Consider the following 17,276-nt stretch of genomic DNA (forward strand, 5'->3'; position numbering starts at 1 on the left):
AAAATTCCACACAGAGAACAGTTTATGCAAAGATTATACTTGCTTACGGGCCTCCAATCAAACATAACTAGAAAAAAAGTAAAAAAGGGAAAAGACCTGCTCTTCCTCCTCAGGCAAATTAGATTTGTTTCTGGATCAAACACTCCTGTTTTTGAAGGCTAGTTTTAATGTAGACTAAATGGATTTGGTGGATTTGTGTGTTTCTCCAGTCTGGCCTTTATCTCTGCACCTTGCCTTTGAAGGTTCATCTATGATAAAGCATGACATGTTTCGGGGGCGGGGGGGTGGTGTAAATTGGAGGGTTTCATCCTCTAAGCAAAATAGTTTCCATTTCCAGACTTGCTTCCTTTAAAGGTTGGAAGTATCTTAAAGAAATATTTAAAACCCCAACTTAATGAGGTTTTTCATAATGAATCTGTCCTCTGAAGACAATTTATTTGTGTTTCCCTGGGAATCATCTAGGAGCAGCAGTTCAAAGCTTGAAATGGGTTTTCCTTTTATTTGTTATCTCTAGAGTTGACAGATCTCTCTAAGCTGTGATTTGGCAGCGCTAGGTTCTTAATTCCAGCTTTTTAAAAGCACAGTGAAGATAAACTGTAATTCTGAGGCGACGTACATATGAAACCTTATTTGGCCCCTCATTACCTCATTCATTAGGGCGGGAAGGGCTCTGGCCAGAGATCACATGCTTTGGCTGAGGAAGAGGGTGACTCTTATTTTGTTTTCTGACTGACTGGGCCTCAGAGTGGGGTGGAGAAGGGCTGAAAATAGTCATTTCTTGGCTGCATGGGTCCATTTACAAATGAGAAAGAGAAACAAGATCTCTGGAGGTTGGCCTCACCAGTTACAGTGGATGTGATGTGAGCGGAGTTGATTAAAGCCCAAGGAAAATTGCAGAGGATTAGATTTATTCAAATTGTTTACATTTGTTAAAAGATAAAACTAAAATGTACTCTTCTGTTCGAAGTCTGAGTTTTCAACTTTTGTCCAAGTTAGCATCCCCAGATCCCAGTTCTCACCCAGTGTAATGCCCCTTTCCCCCTAGTATATTATGTATGTTAATTTGATCCACTGTCTTGTAAAAGTTAGACACCCGTTTGCTTTCTTTCACTCATTCAACAAGTATTAAACAAGTTATTAAACAAGTATTATGTGCCAGGCACTGTGCCAGTTATTATGGACAAAATAAGACAAATCAATAGTTTTTCTTCAACAAATCTTTAAGTGATGGTGTTGGAGGTCAGAATTGATGTGACTGTGGGGAAGGGAGGGTTAATGATTGCAGGGACTGTGAGGGGCCCTGAAGGCATGTTTTGCTTCAGGATCTGGGTGCTGCTCACACGGCTGCCTTCGCTTTGTGAAAAATTCAGTGAGCTTATCACATTTTATGCACTTGTTGGCAAGAATGCTATCCTTTGATAAAATTTACATTAGAAAACCACAATCTACAAATATTTATTTTTTAAAAACCTTTATGAAATTGGAATCCCCAGCAGGAACGTGAAGATTCTTTCAGGGTTGAAAAACATAGGAACTGAATTCTGGTGCCCGTTTTCTAATGTCCTTCCTATTTCTCCCAGGAATCCTGACACCACTTTGCCCCCAACAGCGCTTTGGAAAGCATAACCTCAGAATACTCAGAGAATAAAGTTTTGTTTTTTTAATTAGATGTTATTATTTGTTTGTTTGGCTGCGCCGGCTCTTAGTTACGGCATGCGGGGTCTTTGTTGCTGCATGCAGGATCTTGTTGCAGAGTGCGGGATCTTTATTTGCGGCATGCCGGATCTAGTTCCCCGACCAGGGATCAAACCCAGGCTCCCTGTATTGGGAGCGCGGAGTCTTAACCACTGGACCAGCAGGGAAGTCCCGTAGTTTGTTTTGATATTTTTAAAAGATGGGGAAAAACATGTGAGAATGCAATAAAAAACGAAGGCAGTTTTCTTCCTTGACCCCTCAACATTCTCTGAATGTGAAACTCTGGTCTCACATTGTAGTTACCGTTAGTCAAAAGACATTAGCAACTTTTATCTGCTCATGGCTGATTATTTATGTTGTTTTAGTCTCTTCAACCAAGAAGTGTTCAAAGATGTTAGCGGGTTTAGATTGTGAGCCGCTGTTGAGTAGGGTCTTCCCTGCTCTGCACTATTTAAAGGAGCTGTGGCTGGGCCGGAGCATTTAAGCAGAATGTAGCCACGGCACTGTGTTCTTCTTCCGTAGCTCTTGGGGATGACGTTTAAAATGATTACGTCTGAGAAGACAGAGCCAAGGAAAGTTCATGCAAATAACCAGCTTCATGGGCTTCCCTGGTGGCACAGTGGTTGAGAGTCCACCTGCCGATGCAGGGGACACGGGTTCGTGTCCTGGTCCGGGAAGATCCCACGTGCCGCGGAGCGGCTGGGCCCGTGAGCCATGGCCGCTGAGACTGCGTGTCCGGAGCCTGTGCTCTGCAACGGGAGAGGCCACAACAGTGAGAGGCCTGCGTACCGCAAAAAAATATAAATAAATAAATAAATAAAAAATAACCAGCTTCATCAACAACCAACTAAACAAACCAAGTCTCCAGTGCCTAATCAACTTTCTAAAATATAATACATCACCAAAATGCATGAGGCAGGGACTTCCCTGGTGGCGCAGTGGTTAAGATTCCACCTGCCAATGCAGAGGACACGGGTTTGAGCCCTGGCCCAGGAAGATCCTACGTGCCGCGGAGCAACTAAGCCCATGCGCCACAACTACAGAGCCTGCTCTCTAGAGCCCGCGAGCCACAACTACTGAAGCCCGCGTGCCTTGAGCCTGTGCCCCGCAACAAAGAGAAGCCACCACAATGAGAAGTCCGCACACCGCCATGAAGAGTAGCCCCTGCTCGCCACAACTAGAGAAAGCCCAGGCACAGCAACGAAGACCCAACGCAGCCAATAAATAAATAAATAAATAAACGGCATGAGGCAATAACAGAACAGAAGCACTTGCCCTGAGTAAAATTATGACTTACAGCAGTCCAATTCATTCCTATTTTCTGATTTTGTCATTTGCATTGATATTTACTAATGTTTCATTCAGTTTTTATAAACACTATATTGGTGTTAAACAGAGTTGTGATTTTCAGTTCATTTTAGGTCCTTAGAGTGACCATATAATTTATTGTCCAAACCCAGGCACTTTGGAAGATGAAAGGAGACACTAAGGATAATTAACAGTGTCAACTGATCCACAACAGGAGTACCCTGGGACTGGCTTGGGCAAATCAGGGACATCTGGTCACCCTGCCTCTCTTTAGATGAGGGGAAAAAAGAACTAGAGGTTTGTTTGTTTTTTCTACCAACCTATATTGTACTTTTTAACAGTGACACATCCTCACCCTTTCCTCGTGTTCATTACCCCTCAATCCCAACTGGCCTCCCCACCTCACCTATCTCCTGGCTACTTTTTTTTTTAACTTAATTAAATTGTTTAAATTGAAATATAGTTGATTTACAATGCTTCAAGTGTACAGCAAAGTGATTTAGTTATACATATATATAAATAAAAAATATATATTCTTTTTCAGATTCTTCTCCATTATAGTTATTATAAGATATTGAATATGGTTCCCTGTGCTCTACAGTAGGTCCTTGTTTATCTATTTTATGTATAGTAGTGTGTATCTGTTAATCCCAATTTCCCAGTTTATCCCTCTCCTCCCTTTCCCCTTTGGTAACCATAAGTTTGTTTTCTATCTCTGTGAGTCTGTTTCTGTTTTGCAAGTAAATTCATTTGTATCATTTTTTTTTTTTACATTCCACATATAAGTGATATATTTGTCTTTCTCTGTCTGACTGACTTCACTTAGTTTGATACTCTCTAGGTCCATTCATGTTGCTGCAACCTCCTGGCTACTTCTAAGGCCACACACTTTGGCTTAGCTAATCTACAAGCTGGCCCATGTCTTTATTTACTAAACACATACAGTGCACAAGGTCACATTAATTGCTCCTTCCTCTCTTGCAAATCACATTCGGTTTTGATATTATAGCTGATTTAAAGCAAAGCAAAACAAAACAAAAAATGAAATACTCAACTCAAACCCACACTTCTCCACGGTCTTTCCTAATTAATACTGAACTTTTCTGATTGCCTCAGGCTCTGTTTCTTTATCATAACCTAGGTACACTGTTTTTACTATGCAATATTTTATTTACTGAATGTAACTTTGTATGTGTTAGGTCATTTCATACATGTGTGTTTTGCTTTCCAGCCAATTAAGATGGTAAAGAACTAAATCTTTTTTTCTCTGGCTCACATATTGCCTGGCAGTGTTCCATACGCAGAACTTCCTCAATATGCTTACTGATGAAACAAATCTATTGATGGCCACAAAATTCCAAGAACTTTGCCTTTTCCTCCCAGATGTAATATTTTCTTACTGTTCCCAGACTTAAGTTGAAATACAGTCAATCTTTATTATTCACAGATTCTATATTTTGTGAAGTTGCCTCTTCACGGAATTTATTTTTAACTACAAAAGCAATACTTAGAGCACTTTCGTGGCCATCGGTGGACCTGAGCAGAGTGGCAAAAATGTTGACTTGCCCAACTGTGCACATTTCCAGCTGAGGTCTAGCAAGGCAGTGCTCTGCCTTCTTGTTTTAGGTCTCATACTGTAAAGAAGTGTCCTTTTCATGGAAAATTGAATTCTATGCTTTTTGCATTTTTGTGCTTTTTTTGGTGATTTCGTTGTTTAAAATGGCCCCCAAGCGCAGTGCTGAAGCGCTGTCTTGTGTTCCTTAGCACAAGAAGGCTGTGATGTGCCTTATGGAGAAAACATGTGTTTGAGATAAGCTTAGTTCAGGCACAAGTTATAGTGGGGTTGGCTGTGAGTTCACTGTCAATGAATCAATAATAAATATCAAACAAGGTGTCTTTAAATAGAAACACACAGAAAAGAAGGTTATGTGTTGATTGGTTGACAAAAACATTTTGACCAGAGGCTTCTTACTCCTGTATTTCCTCTGCAAGCAATTGTTCAGTATTCATGAATTCAGTGTTTGCAGCAACTTAATAGAACATACGACACCAAATAATGAGAGCTGACTATACTTAAATACTTGAAACATGGTTTAGAACTGCACAACCTGAAATACTAGAAAGAGTTCATTTGCTCATGAATACTATTCTAATGAGTATGGACCAAGATTGTCCTAAACTTTAACAATTTATTTTACAATCATCAAACACATTCTGCCTATTTAAAATACTCTGTTGTTTCCAGAACAATTGACTCTCATTCCATAAATAAATCATGAACTATACAACATAGTTTGATGTGACTCATATATATGAAAGCATTATTGCCTAAGCTATTATAATTCTCTTGTAAACAAACAAAATTCTAAGAGCCTATTTTTGCCATATTTCTTATGAAGAAAAAAATGTGTTCAAAACCACACCATCAGTGTGACAGCACTGAATTCTCAAATGCAGTATATGGCCCACAGTTAGCTATAGGAAGCATTTTTAGATCTAAGCAACATCTGAAAAAAATTAAAGGAAATGGAATTAGTTACTAGTTTCATCTGTTTGAGGAAGAAGAAGAAACTTATTATCGAATTGCCTGATGATCTGAGTTTATTTTTGTAGAGTTATTAATCCTCCCAAAGATTTCATTGAATTGTCCTAGAATAAATTCCTTTGCAATGTAGAGGATGAAATCTCCTAAACAATCAGCTGAGCTATACGTTTTCTCTTGGAGAGCAGTAGAAAGAAAACTGAGCTAGAAGTCAAGAACCCAGTGTTCTGTTCCCGACGACCACACTTAGAGTCATTCTGATTGAGTTGTGCACGTGCTCTCTTGATATATATTTCTTATTTGGAAAGAAGAACTGCAGTAGATGGTCAGCTTCCCACATCAGTGGACACAACAAAAAGATGACAAAGCTCCTGGACCTGACTGCAAATTTTTTGCAGTACCAAAGTGGTAACAATAACAGTTGTGAAAATTTATCCTCCACTTACCCTGTGCCAGGCACTGTGCTAAACAGTGTACCTGTGGTAACACAATGCACCCTCCCAACAGCTACATGAGACATCCCCTTTCCAGAAGAGGAAATGGAGGATTGGGAGGCTTTTGATTTGTCCCCGTCGTTCTGCTCAGGAGGTGAGGGTACCCAGTTTTGAACAGTATGCTAAGTCCATTGCATGAGCTCCTAAACATTTTTTTTCATGTGTGATTTCAGGCATAATTTCAACTTTTCGCAGTTTTGAAGGTCTCAGATGATAGTTTAGCATGTATTAAGGCACACACCCCTGACCCATAAAGGGAGGTATGCTCCTGGCATCTCTCATGAAAGATGATTAACATAATGGCCATCATCTTTCACAATGCTATTAAATCAATCAATTGATAAATAAGATCAGTCTTGGGTTCAGAAGATAAAGAGACTTTGAATCTTTAGCTCTGTATAGCTGATGGGATATTTGCAAATATACAGTTAGGAAAAAATGAAGAGAGCGACTGTTCTTTGTTCAGTTTGGGTCTATTTGAGCAAAGCCTTTGACAAGATGGGAAAGTAGCCCTTGTTTGTAAATTTTGAAGTCTGGGGACTCACTGACTTCTTTCCAAAGGTGCCTTGTCAAATGCTGTGCCTATGGCGAATGGAGCTACACAAAATTGTATCAACCAAATCTTGGCGTTCCAAAGCAGAGACCAAGCTACGTGGTGCAGCCAGTTCATTTTCCTTGGAGGCATTTCTGTCTCTCCTTCCCTACCCAACCGCACTTAAAAAAACAAAAACAAATAAACAAAGATCACTAACTTAAGAATGTGTAAGACATTTTCTGAGGGTGTATTATGTTAGAAATGCTTTGCAATCAAAATTTATGCAAGATATCTTATCTTCAAGGACTTCCGTTTTTCATCATTAGTAAACAGCACAAAGAAGTTAAGACACCTAAAATTACAGCTAGAAATCAGGGGAGACTTTTTTTGAGTTCTAGAAAACAAAAGATGAGGAATGAGTAGGTTGGGACACCCAGGCCAAGTCATATGACTCTTGACCACATCCTAGATGCAGATCAGTTCATCTTGATCAAATGTCTTGTGCCCAGATGACTGGTGGTGGGGTGGAGGCAATGAACCCGCCTGCTGCCTCTGTAATGGTCACCCACTCTCCTCCTCCAGGCAACTGAAGGGAGTCTGGGTGTGGTAGGGGTCCAGCAGGCTCACTGCTTCACGAGAAGTACCCCCCAAGTACAGAGCCTGATGAGCTCTTTTATCATGACCAATAGTGAAGGAATGGATTTTATGAAATAGTTCTACTTTGCATTTTTGCTTTAGTTAATGGGACTGAGTCCCCCTAAATCCGAATTCCCCTACTGAGTTTACGATTATCCTCTCTATCCGAAATCTTATTCCCTTTCTTGCGACTTCCCTGGTGGTGCAGTGGTTAGGAATCCACCTGCCAATGCAGGGGACACAGGTTCGAGCTCTGATCCGGGAGGATCCCACATGCCACGGAGCAACTAAGCCCATGCACCACAACTACTGAGCCTGCACTCTAGAGCCTGCGAACCACAACTACTGAGCCCGTGTGCCACAACTACTGAAGCCCGCGTGCCTAGAGCCCGTGCTCCGCAACAAGAGAAGCCACTGCAATGAGAAACCCGCGCACCGCAACGAAGAGTAGCCCCCGCTCACCGCAACTAGAGAAAGCCCGCGTGCAGCCAAAAATAAATAAATAAACAAAACCTTATTCCCTTTCTTGTCCAGCCCCTGTTCCCCTCAGGACTGAGGCATATCAAGAAAAGTGGAGGGCTTCCTTTGTGGCGCAGTGGTTAAGAATCCCCCTGCCAATGCAGGGGACACAGGTTCGAGCCCTGGTCCGGGAAGATCCCACATGCCGCGGAGCAACTAAGCCCATGCGCCACAACTACTGAGCCTGCGCTCTAGAGCCCGCGAGCCAGAACTACTGAGCCCATGTGCCACAACCACTGAAGCCCGCGTGCCTAGAGCCTGTGCTCCGCAACAAGAGAAGCCACCGCAATGAGAAGCCCGTGCACCTCAACGGAGAGTAGCCCCCACTCGCCACAACTAGAGAAAGCCCGTGCCCAGCAACGAAGACCCAACACAGCCAAAAATAAATAAATAAAATAAATAAATTTATTTTTAAAAAAAAAGAAAAAAAGGGGCTTCCCTGGTGGCACAGTGGTTGAGAGTCCGCCTGCCGATGCAGGGGACATGGGTTCGTGCCCCGGTCCGGGAAGATCCCACATGCCGCGGAGCGGCTGGGCCCGTGAGCCATGGCCGCTGAGCCTGTGCTCTGGAGCCTGTGCTCCACAACGGGAGAGGCCACAACAGTGAGAGGCCTGCGTACCGCAAAAAAAAAAAAAGAGAGAAAAAAAAAAAGAAGTGGAGATTGTAACCTAGCAGGACCCTGTGATTCCTCTCTGGGTACAAAAGCCCCTCTGTGTTCCCTGTTTCTTCTTTGTAGAGAAAAAGGCTTTAGTCTCTCAGGCCTTGCCTGCCTTCCAAAGAGCAGACTCAAGCAGTTACTAATTAGAGAAGTGAGGGAATGCAGAAACAAAGGAAAAGCAGTCAAGCAAGAAAAGTAACGGTAGCTTAAACAACAGTTGAGCAATAAAACAGAGTCCTAGTTCCTCCTCAAGGGATGTACACAACAATCTGACGCATATTTTTGAGTTGTTCTGCAGGAACTAAGACACCCCCCCCCCACCCAGGTGGAGGATGCTGACCATAAGCACGTGGAACCAGAGGACTGATGCTTAAGGGTCCTGCCACATCACTCTGTTACCTCCCCACCAGCCAATCAAAAGAAAGTCCACGAGCTGATCACACATCCTGCGACCCTCACCCCAGATGTTGCCTTTAAAACCCTTCCCTGAAAGCCAAAGGGGAGTTCGAGTCTTTTGAGCATGAGCTGCCTGTTTTCCTTGCTTGGTGCCCTGCAATAAATGCTGTACTTTCCTTCACCACAACCCGGTATCAGTAGATTGGCTTTGCTGCTCATGGGGAGAGCAGACCCAAGTTCGGTTCTGTAAGTTGGTGACACAATCAAGAATATAAGTCACTATGGGGCATGTTTGTTTTAAAAGAGAAAGAAATTACTTTGGATTGTTACAGGAAACTGACAGCTTTCAAGTGCTTATTTGAGGAAGTTGGCGGCTTACAAAGAATTCACACGTGCAGCATTCTGCCCATCATTTCCACTCTGTTGCTTATGACTGGGACCAGATGATCTGCCCAGTTAGACTGTTTCTTGAGGTGCTTCCACCCTCTCCCCAGGAAGCCTCTCCTGCTTTGCTTCTTCTGGAAGTCTCTCTGTTTCCTGAGTCTGAAGGGTCCCTTCCTCTGGCTAGAGAAGAAAAAAAGAAAAGGGTCTTTTGAGATCTTGGCCTCAAGTCTTCCATCTTCCCAGAGCAGCCCCACAGTGGGTACCCGTGGAAATGTGTCTAGAGAGATGCATGGGACAAATATTGTCTAACTTATCTGACTGCACATCAGAAACATCACATGGTTCGTTGCACAGGAAGGCCTGGGAGCTCTGTAAACACAGCCCCCCGTCCGTGTTCACTCACCCATGACTTACTATTTTTGCAAGGTACCTCGCACATACCAGATTCTCAGAATAACATTTATTTACTGATAAATGCCATTTATAGCTGATTAAATTTGGTGTCGTGGTCATCTCAATAAAAAGTTGGTCCCTAACTCTTGGACTGGAAGACAGCTTCCCGGTATAACTTTGAGTCAATGAAAAAACTAGATGTGATTTGATCAGTCTGACCCACTCTCAAGTTTGAGAATTACCAGTATTTAAGAGAAGTTGTGGTTTGTTAGCTGTCAGCTGTAGACATACACAACTTGTGTGTTTCCTCCATTTTTCCCCTTCTGTCCCTCTCCTTCATTTCTGTGCTCTGCTTCTTCCCTAAGACACTTCATGGACAAAAATGGTGTTAGGATGGGAAGGATAGGGAAGCCACGCAGAAAGATAGAGATAGGGTTATGCAAGACAGCTTTTTATCCCTTTCTGTTCCTTCCCCCTCAGGGTGGCTCTTTCGAAGGCTGGGATGACATCAGTCCATTATTTGCATGATCTTCCATTTAGAGAGTTCATGGACAGACTATGTCCTTACATGGTATATTTTTCTGCTTCGCTCTTGTGAAGTTTCTACTTAGGGAATTTTCTTCTATTTGCAAATCAAAAGGCCCTACAACATCATCAAAGCATATCAAGTAAAATGGACCACTAGTTTCATCTAGTTACAGTAGGGAACATAGCAGAGTGTTATTATGGTCCACATCACAATTCACAGCCAACAGTGTCCCGTCAACTCACAGATATTGCAGTTAATCTATGCAGTCTACACATAACCCCATTCCGGTTCATTAGATGCAGTAAGTTAACTCAAATATCAATATATAGTTGTCTCCTCACCCCAAGAACACAACACTCCAGTGGGGATTTTATGTAACATTCTTCTGCAGAGTTGCTTCATCCCCAAAAGAAATTGGTAGAGATTAGTGTAACTCAAAAACAGGCAGAAATAAAATGAAATACTATACAGCCATTAAGTAGTATTTTTAAAGGAAAATTTAAGATCTATGGTAAATTATAATTATGGCTCATTATATAATCATATTAAATAACAGGATTGAAAACTGCCCCAAAAAAATAGGCAGAAAATATGCAAGCAAGTGAAACGACAAATGTCTAGCAGTGTCTGAACTGTCTAGAAGCAAAGGCGATTGTTGTGGGGTAAATGTCTTTAATATTGATAGAAAAAGAAAGTTCAGAATAGGACATCAGAAGCAGAGGCTGCGAGAGATGATCTGTATACTAGAGCCGGATGCTGTGCTTCAGAATCTGCTGGGAAGTTGTGGGGCTGTCGCTTCCAGTGTCCCCTGCTGCCCCGCACGTTGACTTAGAAACTATTTAATGGATGCGTAAGGGAAAGAAAGAGAAGGGGACCCGCGTTCATTTCCCCTAAACTCTCAAGTTCAAATGCGGAGGAATGGCCGCGTCTTGCCAGAGGAGGAAATCGGAATCCGATAAAGGACTGATAAAGATGTTCCTCCTTCGCCCTGGGAAGCCGGCACCCAGGCCCGACGTGTGGACCGCCAGACTCGCTGACGGCGGCCCTTCCCGAGGGGCCGGGCGCGCCTGCTGGAAGGTGGGAGGCGGAGTTGCCCCGCTCCTGGGATGAGACCAAAGGAATGAGTAATTGGAAATTCTGTAACAGAGACCCTTCTCCCAAACCCTACAGCCCTTTCACGCCCCACAACCCCCTGCCGAGAAGCAAGAGGACTGGAGACAGACGTGGTGGAGCGAGAGTCACGTTCCGGAGAGGGAAGTGAAATAAAGAGGGCGGCACCCGGGGGGACCTGTGCGTCACTGAGGGGGAGAAGCGCGGGAGCACGGGGCGGAAAAGGAGAAGTGGGAGCGAGAAGCCGCAGGGGGCGGCCGCGGAGCGCGGGTGGGGGCGCCGCGCAGCGCCCGAGCCTCCTGCCTTCGGCCGCGCCCGGGCAGCCCGCAACCTCCCGGCGCTCGCCCGACCCGCGCTCCGGATCCGGCCGGCTGGTCGCGCCCGCCGCGCACAGAATGTGGCAGCGGACACGGCCCCGGCCCCGCGCGCCCTGGCTCTGGGCTCTGGCGCTGCTGGCCCTGGGCGGCGCAGGGCTGTGCCACGCCGACCCTCAGCCCAGACACCCCGCGCGGCCCAGCGCCAGGAACAAGTAAGTGCGCGGCCTCTCCTTGCCCCAGGACGGCCTACAGCCGTGGGCCCCCGCCTGCCCTTCCCCGACCGGCCGCCGGCCCCGAAGCTGCCCTGCCGAGGCGAGGAGCCGCAGCCGGGGTTCCCCCTCGGGCTGCCGGGGCGGCGCCTCTTCCGCGGTGGCCGCGCGCTCCGTGGCCGGCGCGGGGCGTCCCGGGCAACCTCGCCCTCGCCTCCAGCAGTGCTGCCTCCGGGGCCGTGGGGCGCAGGGAGTGTCCCGCAGAGCAGGGCGATCAGGAAACTCCCCCCGGGAATTACTGGGGCCCCTGGGGCCGTGGGGGCTCTTCCCGTCTGTCTTTTGTGGGATAAAGGTGCACTCTCTCCAAAGGCGCACCCGCGCACCGTCCGAATATCTGCTGGTCGTGCTCCCGCCTCCGCGAGGACGACGAGCTCCCCGAGCCCCGCGCGGTCAGCCGCCGGGTCGGCTCGTCCCGTCTCCCCCAGCCTCATTGTTCTCCCGGCTTATACCGTGCCCTTCTCCCTCTCTCTCCACCCCAGGAACTGGTGCGCCTACATCGTGAACAAGAACGTGAGCTGCTCGGTGCTGGAAGGAAGTGAGAGTTTTATTCAGGCTCAGTACAACTGTGCCTGGAACCAGATGCCCTGTCCGTCCGCGCTCGTGTAAGTCCCGGGAGCCGAGGGGCGGGCGGGGCGCGCCGGGGCCGCGGGGGTGGGGTCAGAGCGCTGGGCTCCAGCCGCTCAGTATATCTCTTCCAGCGAGTGAAAACTCAGCAGCTGAAAAGTTTCAGCGCTGAGCAGGGTACCAGGCTCGCTGGGGTTTTTAAGGAGCATGTTTTGCCTGGAGTCAGCGTTGGGGATGCACCGGCCTGGCCATCGCCGGGCATAGGAGGGGACGAACAAAGCCACCGACCTCCACTTCTCTCTCTCTTTTTCTTTCAATTTTATTACTAACGTAAAGCAGCTGGGCCTAATTAGATCCATATTGTGTGTTCTGGGGCACAGAGAAGATTCCAAAATGTATACTGCTGAAAACTTACATGTAGGATTAGCTGAGAGGTTTGCTCTAGAGGTTTGCTCTAGCCAGTGAACAGGCGAGTTTTGTCCAAATGTCCCCATAAAACTGACCTCTTCGGTTGTAGGTGTTGTAGATTTCTAAAGTCCCCAGGAACAACTTGCTTGACAGTGTGCGATTGTTGTTTTTTCAAGTTAGATTTGGGGGATTCAGCTAAGTGGTTGTCAGGAGAGAATGGTCCTTAAAGACCAAGGGAAGAATTAATCTTCTTCCTTATAAAGGTTTCACTGTCTTAAAAAAAAAAAAAAAAGAGGAAGTGAAGCAACAGAGTACAGATTTTGTTACATACATCACGTTCATTCAGTTGTCATCTGGCAAGTCTTTGTGTTTTTGTGTAAGCCAGATATCAGAGGATGAACTGATGTGAATCAGTGGCTGTTGGGGAACGCATGTGATGGTTGAAATTAATTGTTTTCCCCTAAGAATAAACTGATTGTCTCAGAGCACAGTTGTCTTTACAGCAAAGAATAGCCAGTAGGCGGATCTGTCTTGGGCAAAGCAGAGGGACAGACTGGAACTTGTGCTGCAGGAAACCTTATGTCAGAAGGCAGTAGATGAGCCTTCAGGCCTATGAGGTGGTAGTGGTCCCTGGATCATTGCACATGGGCTGGGGTGAGAACTGAAAGGAAAAACAAACAACCCCCCTTCCCAACAAAACAAGCAGAAACTTAGAAGAGATTCCCCACTTGCTGTAGGCAGAGCATGAGGTCGAAATTGAATTGCTCTTGGTCACATTGAGTTGTGTAACCTGTCAGAGGGCACAGTGCTGTCACACTGCCTGTGTCTCTGGTTCTAAGGGGCATTTAACACGGAATTTCCCAGGTGTTTCTGATGAGTCCAGGAGCCTGAGTAACGCCTCTCAATTCACAGGTGTTGTCAGGTTTTCATTATTTGATCCTTAGAACCTGAGACCTGTGGAAGTGAAGGTTCTTGGGAAACTCAGCCTGGAGTTACTGCGGGATCCTTTCCGGGTGTGGGACGTGCAGGCGTGGAGGCTGGCAAGATGCTTGAATGAGGAGTGAAGTTTAGCTGCTGGTGACAGTCGAGTGTCTGGGAGAAGCAGGTAGGAGCCCGTGAGGACTTCACAGAGTCGGAGCAGAGCTGAATTGTTAGGGGCGGTGGAGAGAACGGAGGAAGAGAAGCCAAGAGAGGAGAGAGAGCAAAGCCAAGACTTCAGAGGAGGGAGATCCATCTTAGAGACCCCGGGAGGAGAAGCCCGGAAGGCCGAGGGGACCAGAAAGGCCAGGGCTTTTAGGCAGCAGGAAGATTTGCTTATGCAGAAGGAGGCAACTTCAGGTCAGCGGGGGGTATAGGCCTTGTAACTTGGGTGAGATTCAGGGCATGGGTCGTGAGGAAACCCCTTTACCAGGGATCAAGTGTGTTGCAAAGGTTTTGGTGGAAAAAGGAAGTTGAGCAGGTGAAGAATTAGAAAACTCGGCATGTTTTAGGACAAAAGTGAAAAAGCCAAAGGGAGAGACTGAATATGCTCTGAGACTGAGGGGAAATCGTCAGGGAAACGAGGGGTTCGATGGGGAAGTCCTGCAACAAGAGGAGAACTTCTGAGCCCGGCGAGGCGTTGGGCGCTCAGCCGCCATGGGCTGTGGGGACCTAGCACGGGTATGCTTCCGGAAGGTTTAGACGATGCTCCGTTTGCATATATGGAGAGACTTAGATTCCAGACTGTGAATTTGGGTGTCGTCCTGTGAAACTGGGAGCAGAGAGGGTTTCTGTGTGATTTGTGGACATTTTGAGTAATCACTTTCCTGAAGCCGTAAAGAACCTTCTGTGTGTCAGGCACTGTGTTAAGGCTGTTCATTCCATATGTTAGTTTAATTCTTGCAACATCCCTTCAAGATGAATACCACTGTCCCCATTTTACCAATGAATAAACAAGGCAAGAAGTTCCCTGACTTTCCTGTGGTCGCCTGACAGGTAAGTGGCTGAGCTGCCTCCAAACCTGGCCTTTGTGGACCGGCCTCTGTCCCTGTAACAATAGAGAGAGACAGACAGACACAGAGAGAGAGAGAGTGTGTATATGTGTGTGTTTGAGTGTGTGCCTTCTGTCACTAGCATACTACTCAACTACTAGGAACATTTCCACCTTCTTTCACGGAAGGCAATTCCCGTATAAAAGTGAGTGAGCATCGCTGGTCTGTGTGCAAGCATGTGCATGTGTGTTCACGCCCATGTGCTTTACTCTCTTTCCCGGGGGTCATTTGTGAGGATACAGTGGACCACATCATTTTTCACACTGTCCACCGTGCTGTGCAGTTTCTTATGTTATGAAATCACTGGCCGATTTGCTTTCTTTGTTTGGGTTGTTAGGCTGGTTGTTTAAAGGATACTACTAGGGAGGCTGGAGTGGTGGAGCTTGAGACATTGGGGAAGCCACACCTGTGCCCCCCGGCTGAGCCACCACCTTGAAACTTGTCACCGGGGGATGGAGGTAAAAGTATGCTTCCGGAAAAACCATTCAAAGCTCGTGTCCTGGGCTTCCCTGGTGGCGCAGTGGTTGAGAGTCCGCCTGCCGATGCAGGGGACACGGGTTCGTGCCCCGGTCCGGGAAGATCCCACATGCCGCGGAGCGGCTGGGCCCGTGAGCCATGGCTGCTGAGCCTGCGCGTCTGGAGCCTGTGCTCCGCAACGGGAGAGGCCACAGAGGTGAGAGGCCCGCATACCGCAAAAAAAAAAAACAAAAACAAAAAAAAACTCATGTCCTGATGCTTGTGAGGTAGTGATACCATTCTTGTGTGCAGAGAATTCTTAATTCTTATGAAGACTTTTCTGTCACTAGGAATTTAAAATGAGGGCTCTATCTGTCGGTCTGTGTCTCTTGCGCACTAGATGTGGGAGCGGTCTGGATCCCCAAAGCACAGGATTGTGTCAACAGACACCGCTTTGTCTTCCCTCAGCTAATTCCTAAGGGTGGCTGATCGGACCTGAAGAGGAGATAAGGGGAATTATCTGGTGATAATTATCCGCTGAGGAGGAAGGGCAGCAGCTGTAGACTCTGAAGTAGCATAAAGTTGGGTCGTGCTTTACCATTTACTCCTAATTCTTAAGATGGATGTAAGGATTTTTTCTCCCTCTGAGATCATTGTTTCACTTTACACTTCCATGTTAAGGAAGGCATAAATCTTTTAAAATTTCATTGCATTGAAGAGTTTTTCTGATTCATTGTAAAAAAAAAAAAAAAAACCTCTGGCAGTTCCGCCCGTTTGGTAGACTGTCACTGTCACACTGCCCCCCACACACACCCACCACGTAGCACTTGGGATGGTCCCTGGGGATCCACGTCCGAGTCTGGGGTCTCCGCAGCGGCACCTGAGCATGGAGAGGGTCAGTCTTGGTCATGGGCTGGTTTTAGGGACACCTTTTGGGAGACATGGGGATGTGGGCGACTTAGAATTCTTCCTGTGAGGTGGGAATTGGGCAGGTTGATGTTCTTGGGAGGATTGATACAGTGTCCAGGGCTGACTTGGTGAGCATCTCTCCCCAGAGCACATCCTTGTAACGTGATGAGCCCCTTTATGTTCATTATCTTCCATCTTTACAGCAACCCCAGGGCATGATCCCAATTTTACAGGAGGGCATGTAGTCAGGAAGTAGCAGAGCCTGGACCCCCAAATCCAGGTCTGTCATTTCTAAGCCTTAGGCTCTTCCCACCCCACACCCCCGCACCCCTTGCTGTCTAAACCCACACCCTCTGAGGAGCGGCCCGAGGGGGTGTGTGTGTGCGCGCGACCACGTGTGACGCTGTGGCACTGACAGCCCTGGTGTGATGGGAGGGGGAGGGGAGGGCCTGAGCTCCCTTAGAGCCCCCTTCCACGTGGGCTGGCCATGCTTGGGTGCATGGCTGGTGGCAAACAGCACTGTCTTTCTTCTCCTTCCTGGACCCTCCCACTCCGCTTGGTCCAGCTGACTGCTGTTAGTATTTGAGGCGTTCGGGGGCGTCCAGTGTGCAGAGCAGCTGCCTCGCTGGTAAGAACACGGAGGACCCCAGATGTAAGGCAGGGTTATTCCCCTGTATTCACTTCCCTCTGATACTGCAAACTCACGGGAGTTTATCAGCGTCCACCCAGCCCGGCCCCCATCCCCTTTCTTGGGTGTGTAGAGTCTTGGTGAAATTTTTCCTAATAGCCCTTAAAAAAAAAAAAAAAATCTCATCAGTCAGGCAGGGGAGCTGGGTGAGGCCCACTCGAGGAGCCTTTGCTGCTGTGATAACACAGAGGGAGAATCTGTGCATTTGCAGCAGGTGTGAGTTCCGAGTGCCGAGTTTCCAAAACTACTCTAATCCTTCGATTCTAGGGGGAGCAGATGGTCATTCATTTGGAAGAAACGTTTTCTATGAGGGAGCAATCTCAGCCAGGAAAAGCTTAAAAAGAGAAAACACTTGAGACTGGGGGGGGGAAATGAGGGCTTACATCTTCTAGAGCCAATTCTACGTGTTTTATGTCTCTAGAAAGAGAATTCCTTT

At 46.7% G+C, this 17,276-nt stretch overlaps 1 protein-coding gene across 1 annotated transcript in view; it reads left to right on the forward strand.

Annotated features, from left to right (window-relative positions):
* Positions 1-11,422: 11,422 nt before the first annotated feature.
* Positions 11,423-17,276, forward strand: part of EMILIN2 (elastin microfibril interfacer 2) — a 51,165-nt gene continuing 45,311 nt past the window's right edge. Inside the window, exons 1-2 of the mRNA XM_079943431.1 lie at positions 11,423-11,728; positions 12,265-12,387. Coding sequence (XP_079799557.1) covers positions 11,595-11,728; positions 12,265-12,387 — 257 coding nt within the window. The 5' untranslated portion in view covers positions 11,423-11,594. The remainder of the gene's footprint in view (positions 11,729-12,264; positions 12,388-17,276) is intronic.

This window comes from Stenella coeruleoalba, assembly GCF_951394435.1.
Source record: "Stenella coeruleoalba genome assembly, chromosome: 14".
Lineage (NCBI taxonomy): Eukaryota > Metazoa > Chordata > Mammalia > Artiodactyla > Delphinidae > Stenella > Stenella coeruleoalba.